The 20,496-nt window shown below is 39.8% G+C and overlaps 1 protein-coding gene across 9 annotated transcripts in view; it reads left to right on the top strand.

Moving 5' to 3' along the window:
• The window catches only part of WASF3 (WASP family member 3), a 59,895-nt gene extending 41,284 nt beyond the window's left edge, over positions 1-18,611 (top strand). For 5 of the 9 annotated variants that reach the window (XM_085536341.1, XM_085536342.1, XM_085536344.1 and 2 more), the window contains 6 exons: positions 859-1,012; positions 2,623-2,740; positions 10,321-10,496; positions 13,038-13,301; positions 14,895-15,265; positions 15,977-18,611. In XM_085536341.1, the coding sequence (XP_085392467.1) occupies positions 859-1,012; positions 2,623-2,740; positions 10,321-10,496; positions 13,038-13,301; positions 14,895-15,265; positions 15,977-16,134 (1,241 nt within the window). In that variant the 3' untranslated portion in view covers positions 16,135-18,611. Of the gene's footprint in view, positions 1-858; positions 1,013-2,622; positions 2,741-10,320; positions 10,497-12,171; positions 12,339-13,037; positions 13,302-14,894; positions 15,266-15,976 lie in introns of all 9 variants that reach the window. The other 4 variants (XM_085536346.1, XM_085536347.1, XM_085536345.1 and 1 more) reach the window with 2 other exon arrangements.
• The last annotated feature ends 1,885 nt before the right edge of the window (positions 18,612-20,496 follow it).

The raw sequence follows: 20,496 nt of genomic DNA, 5'->3' as shown, positions 1-20,496 counted from the left end.
ACATACAATAAATTCCAGAAATAATATCATTGTAAATAAGCCAGTGAAGACTTCAGTTCCATGTCTGACAGTCAAACACAGCACTCTCCCTTCCCACCAAACGTCAGGTTGCCTAAGAATAGAAGATAACGTAGCTTACTGTCACGTTTAAATTGTGATTGGCATTATCTGGAGCTTTTCAGCAAAGGACACTCCATCTCAGGGAAATATATATTAAGCACAAAAGAAAGCCTAGCTAGACTGACAGGGCTGTGTACCAGCAAAGATGCAATAAAAGTATGTTATTGGAATGTGCAAACCTATTTCTCTCTGTAGAGAGATGATGAAGACTTAAGATTGAAAGACATTATTGGTTGTATGGGAACACTGGGAATTGAAAGACAGTAGAAGTCGTGGAATGCTCTCACAGGAATTCCAGAGGCTGTAATTGAATCATTAGAGTGGGATTGAATGCTGATGTAATTATAAACCATGCTGTGACAGAGGAATATCAAACTTTGTGTTCCATGGCTGAAGCCAGACTTTCTGCTATTAGAAATCCAGGCTGAACCCTGCAAAAAAAGGGGGAATCATTGCGCATCTACATATGACAGGATTACATCATCAACTACCAAGACATATGGTTCGTGTTCCTGTTATTTCAAGTGAACTTCTGGACCAAGTGGGATGTAAATTTGATTTGCTACATCAGTTTTTACGTGCCTGTATACATATATATCGTGATTGCTCCTGAAAAGTACAGACAAATCTTTCTGTTTTCCATGTTTTTCTACAGATATTTTAGTTTAATTTAATTTAATTTTAAATTCACTTAAGTTAATTTCAGATATATGTTAAATGTGTTTTTGTTTTTAACAGTATCACTACAGGACATCAACATGAAAAAAGCATTCAAGAGTTCAACAATTCAAGATCAGCAGGTAGTTTCAAAGAACAGCATTCCTAACCCAGTGGCTGATATTTATAATCAGAGTGATAAACCACCTCCTCTGAATATTCTTTCACCTTACAGGTATGGAAACATTGAGTGCTTGCATTCTTATGTTTGTATATAGAGAGTGACTACAGTGGATGGGGAAACCTTTGTTGGTTATTGAGGTTTGTTTTTGTTGAAGACTTCTCTGTTCATGAAAACAAAAATAGCTGTTACCACACTGAAAATCATAGGTTGTATCTGACACAAAAATCATTGTATTTCAGCGTAACAGTGTTACGTGGCAGCATGGTATCAGGGGGCAAGTGCCATTCATCATGTAAAAAGTGAAAAGAAAATTAATGATGCAGGGAACAATGCTTTCTTTGGTTTATTTATCTAGAAATTTGGTTTTGTTGCTTTTGCTTTCTCTGCCATCTCCTGATATGTATGTATGTGTGCGCTCTCACACTGTCTTTTTTCTCCTGATTTCACGTGTTAACGAAATTAGCATCACCTGAAGGGTTGTGGGCAAACACATTTTTACTTACTTCATCCTTTAACTTTTGATAGGTACTGGATTACAAGATTTGTGAGGTCTACCTAAAGCAGGAACTCAAGCTCTGTGGTAGCTTATTTGAATATATTTTTTTGTTTAGGAACGACATAAAACATTTACATTGTTGGGTTGGTTTCATTTTCTTTTTTTTTTTTTTTTTTGGTAGTTTTTACTTGGAAGATAAAATTATTCAATTTATAGCTGGTGTAAAGTGTTTTGCTCACTGCTACAGACATCTGTGTTCCATATTTATGGGCATCCAGTGAGTGTTATATCAATCAAGTGTACTGCAAAGCTGTGGTCCAGTTTGTATCAGGATAGTACTACCAGTGAGCTTTATTGCATTCTTCCTTTTGTATTAGGAATGCATTAGTGAAATTTACTTTTTTAGAGTCTTTTACTGCCCCTGGTTTTAAATTATTTTTATTTGCTTTGGATAAGGTTTATACTAACTTCAGTTTGTAGTCTGATCAAAGATGAAGGGATGGAAGAATGGCCCCACTACTCCCTTTAATAAGTTAGATCTTAGTAATGAGGAGATTTAGCACACAGAAAGTAAGGATTTAGCCACTGTAGGACCAGATAGTGTGTAAGATCTTCTCTCTATACCCTGATCCAACAGTCTCAGTGATCGTGGGTGCTGCTGTCAATTCATACTACCAAGCCCCTGTCAGCTCTGTCTCAAACCCTCCTAGAAGAGTTTGGCAGAACTCAACCCTCAGTTGGTACCACCTTCCTAGTTCTTCTGCCCTTCAGAGTACTGATGTGCTTCCTTGGCTGGATTGGACCAAATATTCCCTTTCCAGTTATTTTTAGTCAGCTGTTTTCCATGCATAACTTAGGCTTCTTTGTCCCCTACACATCCTATTTTGGCACTGATCATCTTGTAGGACCAGGGAATTTCACACTAGCTGTCAGTTAGGAGCGAGCCTCCAGAAGGGCTGTGGATTTCACCCCATTTCCCCGAGATTCTTGGCATGAGTCAAGCCAACTGCAAGTTGCAATTGCCAGGAGTGGCACTTCACACACTTGACTTCCTGTCATGTCATGATGCAGAGAAAATTAATTTGGAAGACCTTGGAAGGTAAGGTTTGTTAGTTCAAAAATGCTGCTTCGTATTTTCTTAGCTTCTCTTCTACTGTGTTTGCAGGGATGATAAGAAAGATGGATTGAAGTTCTATACTGATCCTTCCTATTTTTTTGATCTTTGGAAAGAAAAAATGTTGCAAGATACTGAAGATAAACGAAAAGAAAAGAGGAGACAAAAGGTAAAACAGAAACATAATAAGATATAAATATATTAAAATTTTGTGTACACTTGTCTAGACGTAAGAATTGCAGAATTACTTCGTTTGTGTGCGTGGAAGGATTTTTCCACTTAATGAGTAACCACTCCTGAAGACTCTGAGTCATTTCTGTTTTTATAGTTCACAATGCCTGTTTTAAGTTGGCAAATTGAATGTTAGGAGAACTGCAGTTGTCTTCCAGCATGCTTTCTTTAATCGTTTGCCAGTAACTGGATATTAATACTCAGTGAAATAGTCCTGTTGTGCTTTATGAAAAAAAAAAGACCCTGTGATTTAGGGGGGGAAAATGAATTAGAAATTGTGGTGCTATTTTCTTAGTTCATTATCCAGCTGCATCATCTCCTGTAGAAAAACATGGGCTTATTCAGAAGTATATACTCTGTTTTTCAGTTCCTTGGTAGTAACCCTTCAATTTTCTACACATAACAAGATAGTAAAATGACAATACATGGCCTAATGATGAGTTTTAGTACCAAGAGTAGGCCTGTTTTAGGCACAATATTCCTTTCTTCCTCAAAGTTCAAAAACAACAACAAAATAGCTTTTTCTTAGAGAATATCTTCAGTCCTGGATTCCTTTCAGCAGTTTGATTGAGGTGTATTTGAAGTAATCAAAATTTCTTCTTTTCATGGTTTTTAGCTTTGAATGAAGAGTTACGCTGCTTTGAGTGCCATAACATTACTGAGGACAGTTTCTTTTTCCTTTAAGTGTTAAGTATTGACTGCCCATCTGACAGCAGGTGCTCTTCTAGATAAGTTCAATGAGAGAGAGGTAAAGGATTTGAATTAAGATGTGACAGGTGCACAGGCTTCAGAGGAAATAGAAGGAAATTTCTTAGTTTTTAGTACACATTTATATACAAACATCATAGATATTGATGTCTGAATAGGAATGTAAGTATAAGTAGGTACTGTATATCAGACAGCTGGATACGTGCTAGTGTGTATGATACTAGCATACATACACCTGGATGTATGCTAGTGTGTATGATACCTGCTTAGAAATATGTGTATAGGACACAACTATAGGGGAGTTTTACTATTGTGATTTTATAATATGGCATTTATTCCTTGTTCCTGTGGCTGGACAAAGAATCATAGAATTACTCAGGTTGGAAAAGACCTTAATGATCATCAAGTCCAGCCTCAGCCTAACCATAGTACCCTAACTCTAACAACCCTCTGCTAAATCATATCCTCGAGCACCACATCCAAACGGCTCTTAAACACATCCAGGGATGGTGACTCAACCACCTCCCTGGGAAGCCTATTCCAGTACTTAACAACCCTTTCTGTAAAGAAGTGTTTCCTAATGTCCATCCCAAACTTACCTTGGTGCAGCTTGAGGCCATCTCCCTTCGTCCTGTCACCTCTCCGCTTCCAACCCCACTCTCGCTGTGAGCACCTTTCAGATACTGGAATAGAGCAATAAGGTCTGCCCTCAGCCACTTCCCCAGACTAAACAGCCTCAGTTCCTTCTGCCTCTCCTCATAGGGTTGATTCTCCAAGCCCTTCACAAGCCTTGTTGCCCTTCTCTGGACCTGCTCCAGCACCTCCATGTACTTTATGTACTGAGGTGCTCAAAATTGAACACAGTACTTGAGGTGAGGCCTCACCAATGCCGAGTACAGGGGCAGGATGACTTCCCTAGTCCTGCTCACAACACCATTCCTGATACAAGCCAGGATGCCGTTGGCCTTCTTGGCCACCTGGGCACACTGCTGGCTCATATTCAGCCACCTGTCCATCCACCAAGGTCGCATCCACCAAGGTCGCTTTCCATCAGGCAGCTTTCCAGCCACTGCTGCCCAAGCCTGTAGGATTGACTGGGGTTTTTGTGAACAAAATGCAGGACCTGGTACTTGGCCCTATTGAAACTCATACCGTTAACCTTGGCCCATCAATCCAGTCTATCCACGTCCCTCTGTAGTGCCCTTCTTCCCTCTGGCAGATCAACACTCCCTGCCAGTGTGGTGTCATCTGCAAACTTACTAAGGATGCCCTCAATCCCCTCATCAAGATCATCAATGAAGATGTTAACTAGAAGCAGCCCCAGCACCAAGCCCTGGGGGACGCCACTCGTGACCAGCTGCCAACTGGATTTAACTCCATTGACTACAACTCTCTGGGTCTGTCCATTTAGCTGGTGCTTCACCCAGTGTATACCCATCCAAACCATAGGCAGCCAGCTTATCCACAAGAATATTGTGGGGGACAGTGTCAAAGGCTTTACTGAAGTCCAGGTAGATCACAATGACAGCCTTACCCTCATTTACTAAGCGGGTCACCTTGTCATAGAATTAAATCAGGTTTGTCAGACAGATCTATCATTCATAAACCCATGCTAACTGGGTCTGATCCCCTCGTTGATCTTTAATTTGTCCACGATGGTTCCTGAGATTATCTGTTGCATGACCTTCCCAGACACCGAGGTGAGACCGATAGGTCTGTAGCTACCAGGATCATCTTTCCAGCCCTTTTTGAAGATGGGCGTCACTTTTACCAGCCTCCAGTCTGCTGGGACATCCCTGGTTAGCCAGGACTGCCAAAAAATGATGAAGAGTGGTTTGGCAACCACATCCGCCAACTCCCTCAGCACTCTAGGGTGCAACCCATCTGGCTCCATGGACTTGTAAGCATTCAGCTTTCAGAGCAGGACCAAAACTATCTCATCATGGATCATCATGTAGCTTTCTGACTACAACATTTTTAAACAGAACATGAAAACATAGTTAACTACTTGAATTCAGCAGCTGTTTTAATTTATGATTCTAATTTTGGAAACAAATAATCAGATCTTCCTGTTAGGAGTACCAGTCAAAAGTGTTTTGTTTTGAAAGGTAGTTCAGTATAAAATAGCAGTGAAAAAAAACTAAGTAAATGTTTTCAGAACAAGATAGCATCCAGTGTAACATACTTGAAAATATTCATTTGTTTATGTGTCTAATTGCATAAAAACTTATATGCAGTGTTGTAATTCTACTGTGTCCTCTTTAAGATAAATGATAGAATTGACTGAGAGATGGGAAACAATTATAGCAGCTTTTGTTTTCCAATATTTTTTGTGGAAAAATAATGCATAGGGTTAATTAGAACCTTTGAGGTTCTTTCCTTCCAGCCCTCTTTTCCCCCTTCAAATTTAGGGTTTTTCATTAGAGAAAGGGATAAAATATCAACTGTTAAATTTTCTGTTCTGATTTGATACTAAAAAAGGGAATATACAGAGACCTTTTTCAAGTTTATAACATGATACCGCTTGAAAATGTTTTGATACCTTCAGAGATTTTTACAGAACCTTTTATATCAAGATCTTGCTGTCAGACTATTTTAGGCAACGCGTCTCACTTATTTCCACCCAGGGTATGTTTTTTGTGGATTTTAATTGCCATATTACAGTCTACAAACAAGATGCAAAATACACTCTGTTCCAATCATGGAAAAGTATAGCCGTGCATCTCAGAAACATGAATTCTATCTGGAGTGCTATTTGATTTGATTGCACATACAACGAGATCAGCTAAGAAGAAAGCAACACAGGTGGAAATTTGCATAGAAAGATGTGACTTTGACAAGTAAAAGTCAGGGTTTTCTAGCATTCCAGAAGTCAATGTGCAAATCAGCATAGCATCTTCTGGAATCTGTGGAGGGCTGCATGGTTGGGTTGAGATGTTCATTCCACAGGTTGCTTGAAACTACCATTTCTTTTTCTTTGTTTGTCCCTAAATGGCTGAGGATGAATCCAGGGCATCTTCTAACAATCTCATGGTTGAAGTTACACTTTGGATCACTTAACTGAGAATTTTGCCAGCGATTTATACTTTACAGAAGCATAAAGTATTTAACCTGTTGAGAGACTGTGAGACAAGAAATAGATTTACTGCTTAGCATATTAATAACACTGTGCAGTCTTACTACACTGACCAAATGTAGCTGGTTTTTAGCCTCAACATTTCAGGTGGTCAACAAAGATTAAGAACTCTGCACCAAAGGGTGTGTTTTCCAATACTGTGTTGGTAATGTGCCTTAAATGTATGAACAGCAGAAATTTGGTGGTGTTTCATTTTCCCACCTTCAAATATCTCAGTTCTTCTTTCAGCTTAACTGCGGAGAATTGTAGCACAGAATTCCGTTGATCTTCTCTTTCAGCTCCATATGAAGCTGTCGTAGAATCATATAATCATAAAATCACCAAGGTTGCAATAGACCTAAAAGATCATCTAGTCCAACCGTTCACCTATTACTGTTACTGACCAGGGTCATCTCCTTTACAGGTTTAAAATCCACTGCATGCTCCCTATTTGTTTGGGGTTTTTTGTTTGTTTGCTTGTGATTGGTATTTTTGTTTGTGGATTGTTTTTTTAAAACTCTTTAGCTTTCAGTAGATTAGTGCATAAGAGTACAGTAAGTTTGGCTTTCATATAGCAGTAATCTGAATGTGCGACTGTATGCCAGTTATTAATCATTTGGTTTGCCAGAGGAAGTTTGTTCTACTTTACTTTTTATTGTTCTCCAGCTTTTCGTTAGGAATAATTTCTGTCAACAAAGTACAGTTGGAAAGAGTACTGTAGTGAGATAACAAAGGAACGGAGAAGGAATGCTCACCCATATCCAGAGATTTAGGCTCACAATGGGAAGCTCCACAAAGGAGTGATCTCCATAAAGAGATCCTTCCCCAGTGGCAGTTAGCCCTTACATGGGGTCTAAGTGAGGTGCAGTCAGGCTCCACTCCTTCCAGTCACACAGCTGAATTGCCTTCACCTGTGTTCCCAGGGCTGACCTAGTGCTTGCCTCAGGTGATTGATCAGTGGTTCAGTCCATGATTCAGCAGTTCCCATACAATCAGTTATACAGATAATTATAAAACTCTAAATTTGGGGAGGTTTGTCTGCTTGCATTTCAGAAATCACTCATGATTTGTGATGGATGTGATCCTGTAAGTTTTATGAAGTCAGGAAAATACGCCAGGCTCAACAATTTGTTTTTTTCTTTTCAGTATTTTCAGTTACAGGCTGTTATTCCTTACGTAGATGCTTGAAATATCATTTGCTAACTCTTGATGCAAATATCAAACTTGAAATTAATTTAACTCTGAAAGCTGTAATGCACTTTGCTGTATGACTAAAATCACTTCCTGCCAACAGATGAATGATGTACCTGCTTGCCAGCTTAACCTACAGCGTTCCTTTGTCTATCACAGCTTCAATTACACTTAACTAAGAGGAAGTAACTCTTCTTAATAATGCTTAATTTTCATTTTAAAAATGTTTCTAACTGTAGCTATTTTTGAAGCCTTCATGTCCCCTAAAACTGTTTCATGCATTAATCCCAGAACTATCGTTCACCTTTCAGGACGTGAAAGTATTTCCACGGTGTGTAAGAGCTAATAAAATCATCCTCTGCTCCTGGGACAGAATAGAGCTGCTCTACCAGAGTTATATGAGGTTTTGTCTGTTGCTGCTATTTGTCTGCCCCACTGTTATCGGAAAAATTAAATGTTTTAGAGATGCCTTTAGATGATAATTGAGAAATCAGTACAAGTAGTGCTTAGTACAGCTTGAGTATTTATTGCTTTAGCATACTTACAGATGGTGGTCTGGAACAACCTATCCAAGTCAAAATCAAACGAAGGCTTGGGTGTATGTTGTTGTTTATTAACACAGACACCTGTTTGCCATTTTTCATTAAAACATGGTGACCTCCTAAAATTAAAGAAAATAAAAAAAGCTATTAAATAGGTGATGATGTGTAAGCAGTCGTGTAAGCACCCTTGTTCATGCAGGAACTGTATTGGAATGATTATCTTCCAGGGAGTGTTGTGCATGGTTCAGGAGGCTGACATTTACTTTAGAAACTTAAAGGAAATGGATGGTAGTGACCCTCATAGGATGGAATTACTTTTCTGTGAGGAGAAAACACGAAAGCAGGTTTTCAGTTAACCTGGAGGCCTGCTTGTACTTCTCAAATACGTGATGAGTCGGTAACGAAAGTTAAGGAAATGGATCAGGATGAAAGATCAAAATTAAACCCAATGAAATTTTGCAGTGATCAGATGAAAAAGACAGACGTGAAACATTCAACAAGTGTGGGGAACAGCAGAACTTTATATCTTTAAAATAAAGCACGATTGAGCCTGTCGCCTCCAATTCCCACATTAGAAAATGTTGACGTAAGGAAATGGCATTAAAAGAGAAGGTAAAGTGTTGCATAATCTGAATACATAAGGGAGCGGTGCTAAAAAGTTTGGGGGGGAAAAACTAAAAAGAAGTCATAAGCAGGAAAAAAAAAAAAGAACCGAAGTGGTAATCTTTGCTTAACATGAATCAAAGTAAAAAAGTTACGCACTGCAGGGGCCAGGAATGAGCAAGTGTTGTCAAGAACATTTGATAAAGGATTTTCTGTTGTTGTTAATGCTAGGAAATGTGGCTCAGCAGCTCTGTGATACAGACATGCATGAGCAAGCCAGTGATCCGAAACAAGGGCAAGCAAATATTTGTTATTTTTCAGTTGCATGATGCCAAGTAAATTGTTTCAGAATTATTTAGTTTTTGCTGTTTGACAGCCTTGGGAATTTCTGCTCATCTGTGAGATAACCTTTTTTCTTTTCCTTTTTGGTGGGACTCTGACTTTCCAGCTATCCCCTGTACTTCAGAGGTAGATCCTCAAGAATAAAATGCTTGCCCATCAGCATTTTACATCACTCCTGTCTAAATACCGTTGATTACGCTTGTATTAGTGAGAATTTTTCTAACAGCCAAAAGATTAATACCAAATTATAAATAAATAGGTTAAAGAGGTTCCCTGTCTATGCGTTAGTATTGTAAAATGTGGATTCTTGAGCTGATTAAAAATAATAATAATCCAGTGCCCTTGTAAATATTGAGGAAAAGAGTATCACGTATGTACCTCTTTCAGTTTGGATTGTTCAGTCTTCCTTATTTTCATAATGAAGCACCAGTATGATTTTGTATTCAAAAGGTGGCAGATGGAGAAGTGCCAGATTTGGGAAAGCATGGAGTCCCACTGCTGGGAGATCTGATAGATAACTGTCACTGACATTGACTGGGCCTGAAGTGATGCTGAAAGATTTCAAAAGCTAAACCAACTGAAGTAATCAAGCTGTAATATATCACTGGCCTGAGTATTACTGACACACTGCAGAGAGCATTAGTGTCATTTGATCATTTTTATACAGAATAATCAGAAGCAAGGATGGAGCACAACTAGGAGGAATGCTGGTGACTTACCAGATGTATGAAGGGAGGGCATGTTAAACAATAAAAACAGTAGATAAAAAAAGTAGGTCCATATCGCACTGGGATGTGCATCCTACACAAGGAAGGGCAGAATGACATTTTTCTGCTAATGGGGTTCATAGCTTAAAGAATTCTTGGCATTTTCAGTGCAGAGAAATTTTATGAAGACTTGGCTTCATCTGTAAATCTGGTCTTATTTTCATGCACTCTAACTGCATTTTAACCTGCTTTTTTCCTTTCCCTTTTTTTTCTCTCTTTGCGTGCTTTATTTCTTTTGTTTGAACATCAGGAGCAAAAGCGTATAGATGGCACCACCCGTGAGGTGAAAAAGGTTAGAAAAGCCAGGAACAGACGCCAGGAGTGGAATATGATGGCATATGACAAAGAGCTTAGACCTGACAACAGGTTGTCTCAGAGTGTGTACCATGGAGCATCTTCCGAGGGATCACTGTCCCCAGATACTAGGTCTGTTTACAACCAAGCTGTTTTTTATGCCATAGTTGTATGTTCCCAAACACTGAGTAGAATTAGATGTTTGTACAGGCTGGGGGTAGTTAGAATAGACAAAATGTACCGTGTGTGCTTTAAAGCTCTTATAGATAATAACATTAATTCTGTAATTATATTTTTCTTCCTTAGCGTCGGATGATCATTTTGTCATCATAATTAATTTTGTATTGGAATGAAATAAGCGTTTGCTTTATGCTTTCTATTCGATCTTAAGTGGTTGTAGTTGCAAAAGCAGTTCAATTGCATTCTACCAGGTCATGGCGGTACTTCTTTCTTCATGTCTAGTTTGTCTACAAAACCAACTGCAATACCAAATGTAACAGTATTGCTTGAAATAGATCTCTCTGAAGAAAAATCTCTGCTTTAGGATACACAGCAGAGCTCATTTTCATTGTGCGAGATTCCCTTTGAGCTCAGTGGGAGTCACCTTCTCCTGTTGTGCACAGAAGTCTGAGTTTGTTCACTAAGCTGGTTTCACAAAAAAGATTTTCTCCCATTTTGTTTCTGTCACGGTTAATTGGTAGCGGTAGTGCTGGGGATGAATGGAACGCATTTGTTGAGTAGCCAGGATGGGGAAACAACCAGCACTGCAGAAGTGTGCACTGTGATACCTTCAGTTTGCCATCCAGCTGGAATAAACATCCACACATCCACACTGCTCAGCACTTCATACTTTCAACCTTAGTGAGCATCAATAATAACAAAACAATAACAAAAATAATAAAATTAAGTAACAGGATACGTAAAGAAAATGGCTACTTGCTACTTCAATAGTATGTTCAGAGAATCTCTGAAATCTTTTAGTCACAGTTGTTTTTTTATAGTTCCTACTGCAAAACGTTATCTCCTGGTTGCCATTCTGCTACATGTCACAAAGATCATTCTTGCCATAGGTTTCTGTGATAAGATGACATTGATTTTTATCTGCCAAGTGCAAGAAGTGGGATTTTTTATTGTCTTTGAGCTCTGTCTTTCACGTATTTCAAGTCCTTTTTCTGGCCTTAGCACCTTGCTTCCAGGTTTCTCAAATTTAATTACTAGCATAGACATTGTCTCTAATCTCCCAGCAGTGCTGAAATGTATTCAGCTATTTGCAGATATCAGTAGTGGTCTGCTACTGTGCACTGCAAGGCACTGTAAGCAGAAATTGTAAAGATGGGTATAGATTTTTTGGGACAACTTATCTTGTGCTTATTATAAAACTTCAAGTACTTACGAAGTGAAGAACGTGAAATTTCAGTGAAGCAAATATTAGTGATTAAATCCTGAAATCTATTTTACGTACATGAAAACTTAATTTAGTGACCGGTAGTGAGGTGGAGGGAAGATCACTTTATCCTGGGGGCTGTTTCACTTGTGGGAACTACATTATAAAGGCATGATGCATTCAGAAATAAGTTCTGCCTTCAGAGAGGTCCTTATGCTGACTGCTACTGCATGAGCAGTGTGTTTCACTTCTTTAGGACCTTATTCGTATTCATCCCTGTATTTATTTTAATTACGAGATTAAATTAACAAGTTCGTATTTGACTTAGCTTGCTAATTGTAAAACTTGCACATTGAAGGTTGATATCCAAGTGTCCAAACTGCAGCAATTTACAATTAATTTGTTATACTTATTATACTTCAGAGAGAGAAACACAAGCTGAATCCAAACAGAAACCAGCAAGTAAATGTGAGAAAAGTAAGAACAAGAAAAGAAGAGTGGGAGAGAAGGAAAATGGGCATTGAGTTCATGAGTGACGCAAAGAAAATGGAGCAGGCAGGAAGCATGAAAGAGGACAAAATGCCCAAAGGGTTTGTCATTTTGCTTTACTCAAAGCCCTGGCTTTTTGTTGCTTGCCTTGCTTCCAGTCTTACAGATAAGTGCATCGGTTTACTACGTTCACTAAAATCCAGGCTGCACCATTGTTCATTACTAATACAATACAGCTCTGTGCAGTAATGGGATGAAGGGATTCTTCTGCTCCCTCTCTTGGGCTTGTTTGAAAGAGCACCCTGGACTTTGTATCTTTATGAACTCTCTGCTCAACTAATATTTATATTTCCCAGCTTCTCTAAGCCTTTTCAACAAAACTATTTGTGCAAAGAAAAAGCATTTCCTAACTTTAGAAATTCATTTTCTCTGCTTTGGTAAAGCATGATCTTCTGCATATTGGAGTGCTTGCAGTATTGCTTTCCTTTTTCTGCTGCCGTTGTTAACATAAGGCCAAAGTGATAAGTAACATTGCTACAAACAGTGGACTGTCAAAATCATTGACATTAACAGTGTGATTCCTCGCTGTTACTAAAGATTAGTAGAAACTGAAGACCATTCCTTTTCTTTTTTGAATTCTCTGTTACTTAATGGTCTTAGATGAGAATGATAGTTAGTGAGTCCCACTTCAGGAAAATTAATCCCGATTGCATTCTTTTTAGGCTTTCTTGTGAGCTGTTTAGATAATACTGTTAAACTTGCATCATCTGTTCTTCTGCATCCATTTACTTTAATTTCAGGTCCCATGCATCTGATGTTACAGATTATTCTTATCCTGCCACTCCGAATCATTCCCTCCATCAGCAGATAGCAATGCCTTCCTATGGAACAGGAGATGGTGCACAGTACGTGGGCGTATCCCAAAGCCATGAACATGAATACAGACCACCTTCTACCACAGCGCGACATGCTGCTTTAAACAGACCTCAGCAGCCACCACCACCTCCTCCCCAGCCAGCAGATGGCCAGCATAGCTCAGTACCTGTGGTACCAGCAGAATATGGGTAAAACTCCTGACTTACTCCATTGAATTCTTGACAAAGCTAGAGGGTCACGTGTTTCTCATAACCATCAGCATAACGTGGGTACAGAGGGTCCCAAGTGCCTTCGTTATCTCACTGTGGAGAGCAGAACAAGTTTGATGTTATTCTTATATATGAGCTGAATTTGAGTGAAGAAATAAGCAGTGAAAGCAGAAATAATGAATTCTGTACAGAATGTGATGAAGTCAATGCATTTGTAAGACTAGAGGTCCCTAACATAATATTAAGACGGGGACAATTTTCCTCTATAACAGAAGGTAGTTCGGACAGGTAGAACATAATTTGTATGATGTGTTCAAACCCAGGAAAGGTGAAGAAAAGGTATTGGTGAATGTGATAGACGTGAGTCTTTGTGTTGCATCACTGAAATGATTTATAGAGGAGCTGGTGACTGAACTAGAAGGAATCTCATCAGACTCAGAATTGAGTTCCCTGCTGCCACAGACATCTCCATTATTTAATTATGAATTTATCTATGTAATTTACCTATGTAAATATTTTGCCTGAACACCTTGTAAAGAAAGGTTCCTTCTCACTTACTGGCTCTCTGATAGAAAGAGATCACCTACTTTCTAATGAGTCTTTGCCTATTTTTTTTTCTTTTGCCAACACCTTTTTGCTTTAGTAGCCTAAAACTTCCAATTACAAACTCAGTTAGTTTGTGTTTGCTCTTCTCTGGGTCATTTTAAGCTAAGCCAGCCAAGCCTTTTCAGCTTTGATTGGTGCGTCCTGGGATAGCATTTGCTCAATTAATGGTGCTATCATGGTGTAGATTTTTGCTTTGATTGATTTCTCCAATCAGCTTTTTCTGTTATTTCCAGTCCATGGCAGAAATTCTTGTAGTTAGTCCACAGATTGGTGACAGCTGGCAGTGTATTAGAATTGTCATTCATTGATATGTATCACTGAATGTCATTTACTCCTGTCTTCTGTATGTAGATCTTCACCATAACACATATATGAATTTCCCATTTTTTTCTGTTATAACGTTTCCATTAATTACATTTCAGCCAAGTACCTTTTCCCTGTTCTTCTTTAGAGTGTGCATCAGATTTATCAATCTAATTGGATGATATTTATGTTGATAAACTTGACTAAAGAAGTGCATGAGATGTGTGATAGACCATTGGACAAAGCTGCCCAGTCCTATTTTCCATTGTCCTCCATGCCTTATCTCTTACCCCTTAGTATTTGTTCTAACACTACCTTCTGTGGAAGTAATATTTGTAGTCTGCAGTTTTCTTGATCCATTCTGATTTACAGCAGCGCTGTACAGATGTTTAGGAACATGTGGAGGTGCGTAGTTAACTAGGCAGGAGTAATAACATAAACTCCCATTTGTGTGTGTGTGGATTTCTGGAAGGAGGTGCCCTTCTGCTTTAACAGAGTATTCTCAATATGTGGCAATTTACATTTTTATCATTGTTTGCTTATTTAACTCACAATTTTACATTTCTTTCAATTCTTTGTTTTAAGCTGAGGTTGGATGAGGGGTGATGGTTCTGTAAGCCTTAACTTCTGATGTATTTAATGTTTTTATTTTGTTTTATATAGGATGCTTCCAGCTCAGATGATGGATTATTACAATCCTGCAGGCCCTCCCCCTCCTCCCCCTCCCCCTGTGATTCCATCAGCACAAACAGCATTTGTTAGTCCCCTTCAGCTTCCTGGGCCACCTTCCCATTCTGGACTGGTGACGGGCTCTGTATATGTGTCCGCTCATCCTCCTCCTCCCAGTGGGCTTGTTGTCACCGCTCCTCCTCCTCCTGGCCCCCCTCCGCCCCCTCCAGGCCCCCCTGCTGCAGCTTCCTCCCTCTCTTCCTCCCCCATGCACGCTCCCCCAGCTGCTGAGGCAAAGCGCCACGAACTTGCCCAGCCACCAGTGAGTGATGCGCGAAGTGATCTGCTGGCTGCCATTCGGATGGGTAAGTGGGCACTTTCCATTTTAACCATTCCTTTTTTTCTCCCCCTCTTTTCCTTCAATGAGAGCACTGTATTTTCCAGTGATCCAAGTTCACAGCTTCTGTTCCCCACTTGGCAGAATTTCTTTGAGAAGACTGGTTTGCTACAGGTACCACACACATACTCTAACCTTATCACAACTTTGGAGCATTACTTTGTAGAGACAGATTCAAGATCTTGAAGCTTTGCGAAATGCATGCTAGTCTGTGTGTGCACATAATAAATAAAATGGGCAGATATTGATAGGACAAGGGGGGATGGTTTTAAACTAGAAGAAGGGATATTTAGGTTAGATGTTGGGAAGAAATTCTTTACTCAGAGGATGGTGAGGCACTGGCACAGCTGCTCAGGGAAGGTGCGGATGCCCCATCCCTGCAGGTGTTCAGGGCCAGGTTGGATGGGGCCCTGGACAGCCTGATTTTGTGGTTGGTAACCCTGGCTGTGGCAGGGAGTTTGGAATTAGATAATCTTTAAGATCTCTTCCAACCCAAGCCATTCTATGGTAAGTCTAGAAGAACTCAAGTCTTGAGAATGAAATCCAGTCTGCCTATTTTTTCTGGACTTTGTCTCTTCCTTGCTCAGGAAGGTGCTCTAATTCAGTGGTTACTTTGAATATGTGAAGTGAGAAATGAAAGAAATTTGCCAACTTAATTTGGAAAACTTAATCTCTACAGGAATACAGCTGAAAAAGGTGCAAGAGCAACGTGAGCAAGAAGCAAAGCGAGAACCTGTTGGGAATGATGTGGCAACCATCCTTTCCAGACGTATTGCTGTGGAGTACAGTGATTCTGATGATGATTCAGAATTTGATGAGAATGATTGGTCAGATTGAACCTGGTCTGAACACGGTGGCTAGTTCACGAAATACTTGGCTTCAGTGATTGCTTTGGTAGCAAGGTGTAAAGCAGGATGTTGACATGTATTAAGGCTAGTGATTGAAATGCTAAAATTGAATTGATATTATTCAGAATGCTGTAGCTTAGCAACTCTGGTAATAATGTGATTATGCTTATGCAGATCAGAAACTTGTCTTACTTTCAGTATTTACTGCATAATACTTAAGTGCCACTAAATGTAGCAAATCATGTGCTGCGTGCAAAACATGCTGCAGTTGCTGCACTGTTACAGAACCAGCATTTTGTTTTACTTTTCTGATCTTTTGAAGGATAAAATATATTTTTTGACTTTGCATCTTATTCCTTTAGTTCTGTAAGTGATGTAGGTACTTGTGAATTGGTCTGCTTGTTAGTCTTCGGGGTTGGTTGACTACAAAGCTGGATGAAGCATTGTTCCACAAACATACAACTTTTAGCTTTTTATTAGATGCTGATTATGCCCACGTTAAAATGCAGTAGACAGTAACTAAATACCTACTTAGTCTATTTTTAAGCACTTCTGGGCTTAGATTTTTGCATACAGACCTGATTTTATACAACCTCTTCTTTTTTTTTTTAATCTGTAGCAGATAATGAAATGAGTATTTTGAAGAATGAATCCCCTTGATCCAAAATTAGCACGTTGGTGAGCAGACTTGATAAGTTTGTAACAGTGGTAGCTGTAGGGTGCTGGCAGCATGTTGGGTAGGGTGCTGGGAAGTCTTAGGTAGGTTGTGAATGCGTGCCCATGTTACAGAATAAAATCAGAACACCTGTACAGCTTTTCATCTCCACCATCCAGGCCAACCAGACACAAAAGTTTCAGGGTAGGCCTGATTGAAACAATAGGGTTATTCCAGTGTAGAGTAAAGGTAACAGTATTAGGACTAAAGAATGGAACTGTGTCAGTCTAGATCTAGCAGTCAGATGCATTTCACAAGTATTAAACGTGGTCCTTTCGCCTGTAGGTACAAATGCCTGTAAATCAGTTTTTTCTTGGTTGATTCCTATATGTACAGTCACGAGAGATTGCTTTCCGTTTCCCATAGCACACTTACCCAAAGCTACCATTATTCTGAATGTATTTCCTGCCTCATACATTGCATTTCTGTAACGTTTGGCAGTTAAAACAGTTCCAGTGGCTGTTTAGGTACTATGCCATCTATATTCATTCTTTTTCTCTTCCCTTTGGTAGAGTTTCTGACATACAGTCTACTTTGGCTGTTTCTGTTTTCTCTTAAAATGATCCATGGGCCTTTTTTCAGTACAGTATTACAGTTTTTTTTCTTCTGGACTGAGAGTCGGGCCACTGCTTCACCTGGCGAGGCTCTTGAAAGCGTTTTAGGAAGAGGAAGAAGAATTCTTTAACAGGCTGCAGTTTTAATGTTTGTAACAGAAGTCTGTAATTCCAGGTCTAAACATTTATTCAAGCTCTTTTGTTCTGTGAGACACCCCTCCCCCGGTCTTAAAAATAACAGAGAGTGGGGAAAAAGATGTGTGACATGGAAACAATAAAAATGAAAAGACAAAATAAAGGATATCTCACCCGTGTTTACACAGTTAACAGTTTTATTCTCAAGAATGTAACAGTCTAACATGATGTTTGCATACAAGCTACAGGCTGTTTCACTGCTGTTCCATCTGCCTGTGACTTTTTGATCTGGGTCGGTTGTTTTTATGGTAGGGTGGCAAAGTGCTGCCTCTGTATCAATACTGGAAGTTAATCATACCAAGTGTAACCAATCTCTGCCTAATGGTGAGCAGCTGCTGTTTAGTGGTGGCAGCTGAGGGTACTCATCTCAGTTTGCTGGATCTCATTCCCTTAAATATGGACCTCAGCTTTGCTTTATTTTGTGCTTTGAGGTCAGTGTGCCCACAGGGCAGAGTTTAGGCCACAGCTTGATGATGGCGCTGACCATGGCATGAGTGAAGGTTTGTTCTGACCATAGTGATGCACTTGCAGAGCAGCTTGCAAAATGATTCTTCACGTGAGCTGGACAGAAATGCAACTCGGATGCAGTGCAGCACTGCTGTACAGGTGGGAGGGGGGGGGGTCACTCAGTATTCTTGTACTACATATTGAAATGAAATATCTCAGCAGTTCATTCTTCCCATTCTACTGCAATTTGATAAGACAGAAGATATATTTTGTGAGTATGGAGGACTTGGGGCTATCAGGAATTTTGTAATCGGTGTTGTTTATAAACAATAAATGTGAAACAAGCGATCGCTCGTGACTGGTGTAGATTTCCAGTCATAGTAGCCACCCTGTTTTCCTGAACCTGCAGTGTTGTCATTTTCCTTTCAGTATTTTATTAATACAAATGTGAATTGAATTTAGTGATGTGAACTAACATTCTAGGCTGTTTTTATCAGTTTTATCATACTTTGGGTTGTGAATAAGTAACAAATATGAATAAAATCTCACTTTTGAGCCTGTCTTTCTTTCCTTAGATTATTAAGATATTGCTATTAACCTTTTGTCCCTTACTGTTAAATAACTGAAATGAAAATGTTACATTTCCAAGTGCTACCCATGCTCTCAGGAGCCACCGATTTCCTGCAACATAGGCTGGAGTCTGCAAAACCCAACTTCCTTTAGTCCATTGTTTTGGGAAGAGCTCGCATAAGCCAGTTCTTCAATGCAGAGCAGCCTATTGCACATTAAACAAATCTACGCATCTTAGACATGATTGTTTTGTAGGAGAAGGAGCTCATCTTTACTCTTCAACTGAAAATACCATTCCTCCTGGCTCACAGTTCTTTTTTGGCTGATTTATATGGAGTCTGAGTTGGAGTCCTTTCTGATTCTGGTACGTATGTGGGTTACGCACGCAGGATTTTCAGCAGGATCTTGGTGTGGCTTTGTATTCATGTCCTGAAGCCTTGTCAGTGTGCTCAGCATTATGTGGGGAATGGAAATAAAGGATGATCCCTGCTGGAACCCATCAGGCCCTGCATCAGCCGCAAAGTAGTCAGGAGTGATCGTGAAGGTTGTTTAGTGATGAGCTCAGATCTCTGGGACTTGAAGTGTTGGGTACTTCGGAAGGACTGGCTGTAGGTTTCCAACCAACCATCCCATTTCTTTGTACAGGGGAATAGAAAGAGTTGGACCACTGGAGAAAATATTTGGTATGCAGTAGGAGAAGGAATTTTGTATCTGCCTTCTCCAGTAATAGCTGGAGGCAAGGAGTGATTTTTCACGTGCTGTCAGATATCTTTAGTTTTCTCTGGAGCAGTGTGTTCTTGTCTGCGGGTGACAAGAGTGTGTGCTCATACATATGGAAAACAACCTCATATGTTTGTGCTGGATCAGGCATTTTTTCATCTGTGTAGGAAAACAAGTAGCCTTTAAGAGATTCTTAGCTAAATATAGTAGTCTATATCTGGAGATTAATTCTTAACATTGCAGATAAATAAGGAAGTTCTTATCTGATTAGCTGTACTTTGCTCACAGTGAGAGGCCGCATGCAAAGTACTTGGGAGATTTGAGCTGAGGGCAACTGTATCTTAGGCATCTTAACAGCTTGTCTTCTTACATGGTACAACAGCATGTTACTGGTGGAAAAGGCTGAGCAACTTGGTGAGGTGATGCATCTTAATGGTTGGACTAGATGATCTTCTAGGTCTTTTCCAACCTTGATAATTCTGTGAATGATAATTCTGTGATTTATCTGCCCTGCTCAGCAATCACTCATGCTGTGTAATGAAGGGCAGGCGAAGGAAAAGAGGGCCAGACGTCTGGCAGAGTTACCCCCAAACCAGTTAATAGTGGGCAGTTTGCTCCAGCTGCTGGCCGGTCTCCACCAAGTTCTCAGTACTGGTGGCAGCCATGGGTGTCAGGTCTGCCCTGGGATTGCCCCCAGCAGGTTGTGGTGGTGAGATATCTGCTGAACCCCTTGGGCAGTGTGGCCATGTATGTTACATGTGTAACAGTGGGACACAATAAAGCGCTGTGTATCAGCATATCCCTCTGCATCCTTCTCTGTTTTCCTTGCCATTTCCAGCTATGGAGGCTTTTCCACTGAGGATGATGCTGACAGCAGCACAATTCTTTATCCTAGATTTAACTTAGTGGTCCAAAACTATTGCTCATTCCATCAAGGAAGGCATCGCCTTGGCTTCACATGGGGCATTCTTCCAAGTTTGTTTATACCTGGTCTGCTCTTGTGCTGTTTTCAGCTACACCTGTATCTGTTCATTCTTCTGCTCTGCTTTTGTGCTTGTTTTTAATTCCAGACTTTACATACTTCCCGAGATGTTTTCTTATGTTGTTTTCAAGCAGCTGGCTAAACTGATTATCAATATGTTGTGAATGC

The sequence above is a fragment of the Coturnix japonica genome, chromosome 1 (assembly GCF_054131305.1).
Source record: "Coturnix japonica strain WE chromosome 1, WE-NBRP24, whole genome shotgun sequence".
Taxonomy (NCBI): Eukaryota; Metazoa; Chordata; class Aves; order Galliformes; family Phasianidae; genus Coturnix; species Coturnix japonica.
Note: the sequence above shows the minus strand (reverse complement) of the source record. Positions and strands in the feature narration are given on the sequence as shown.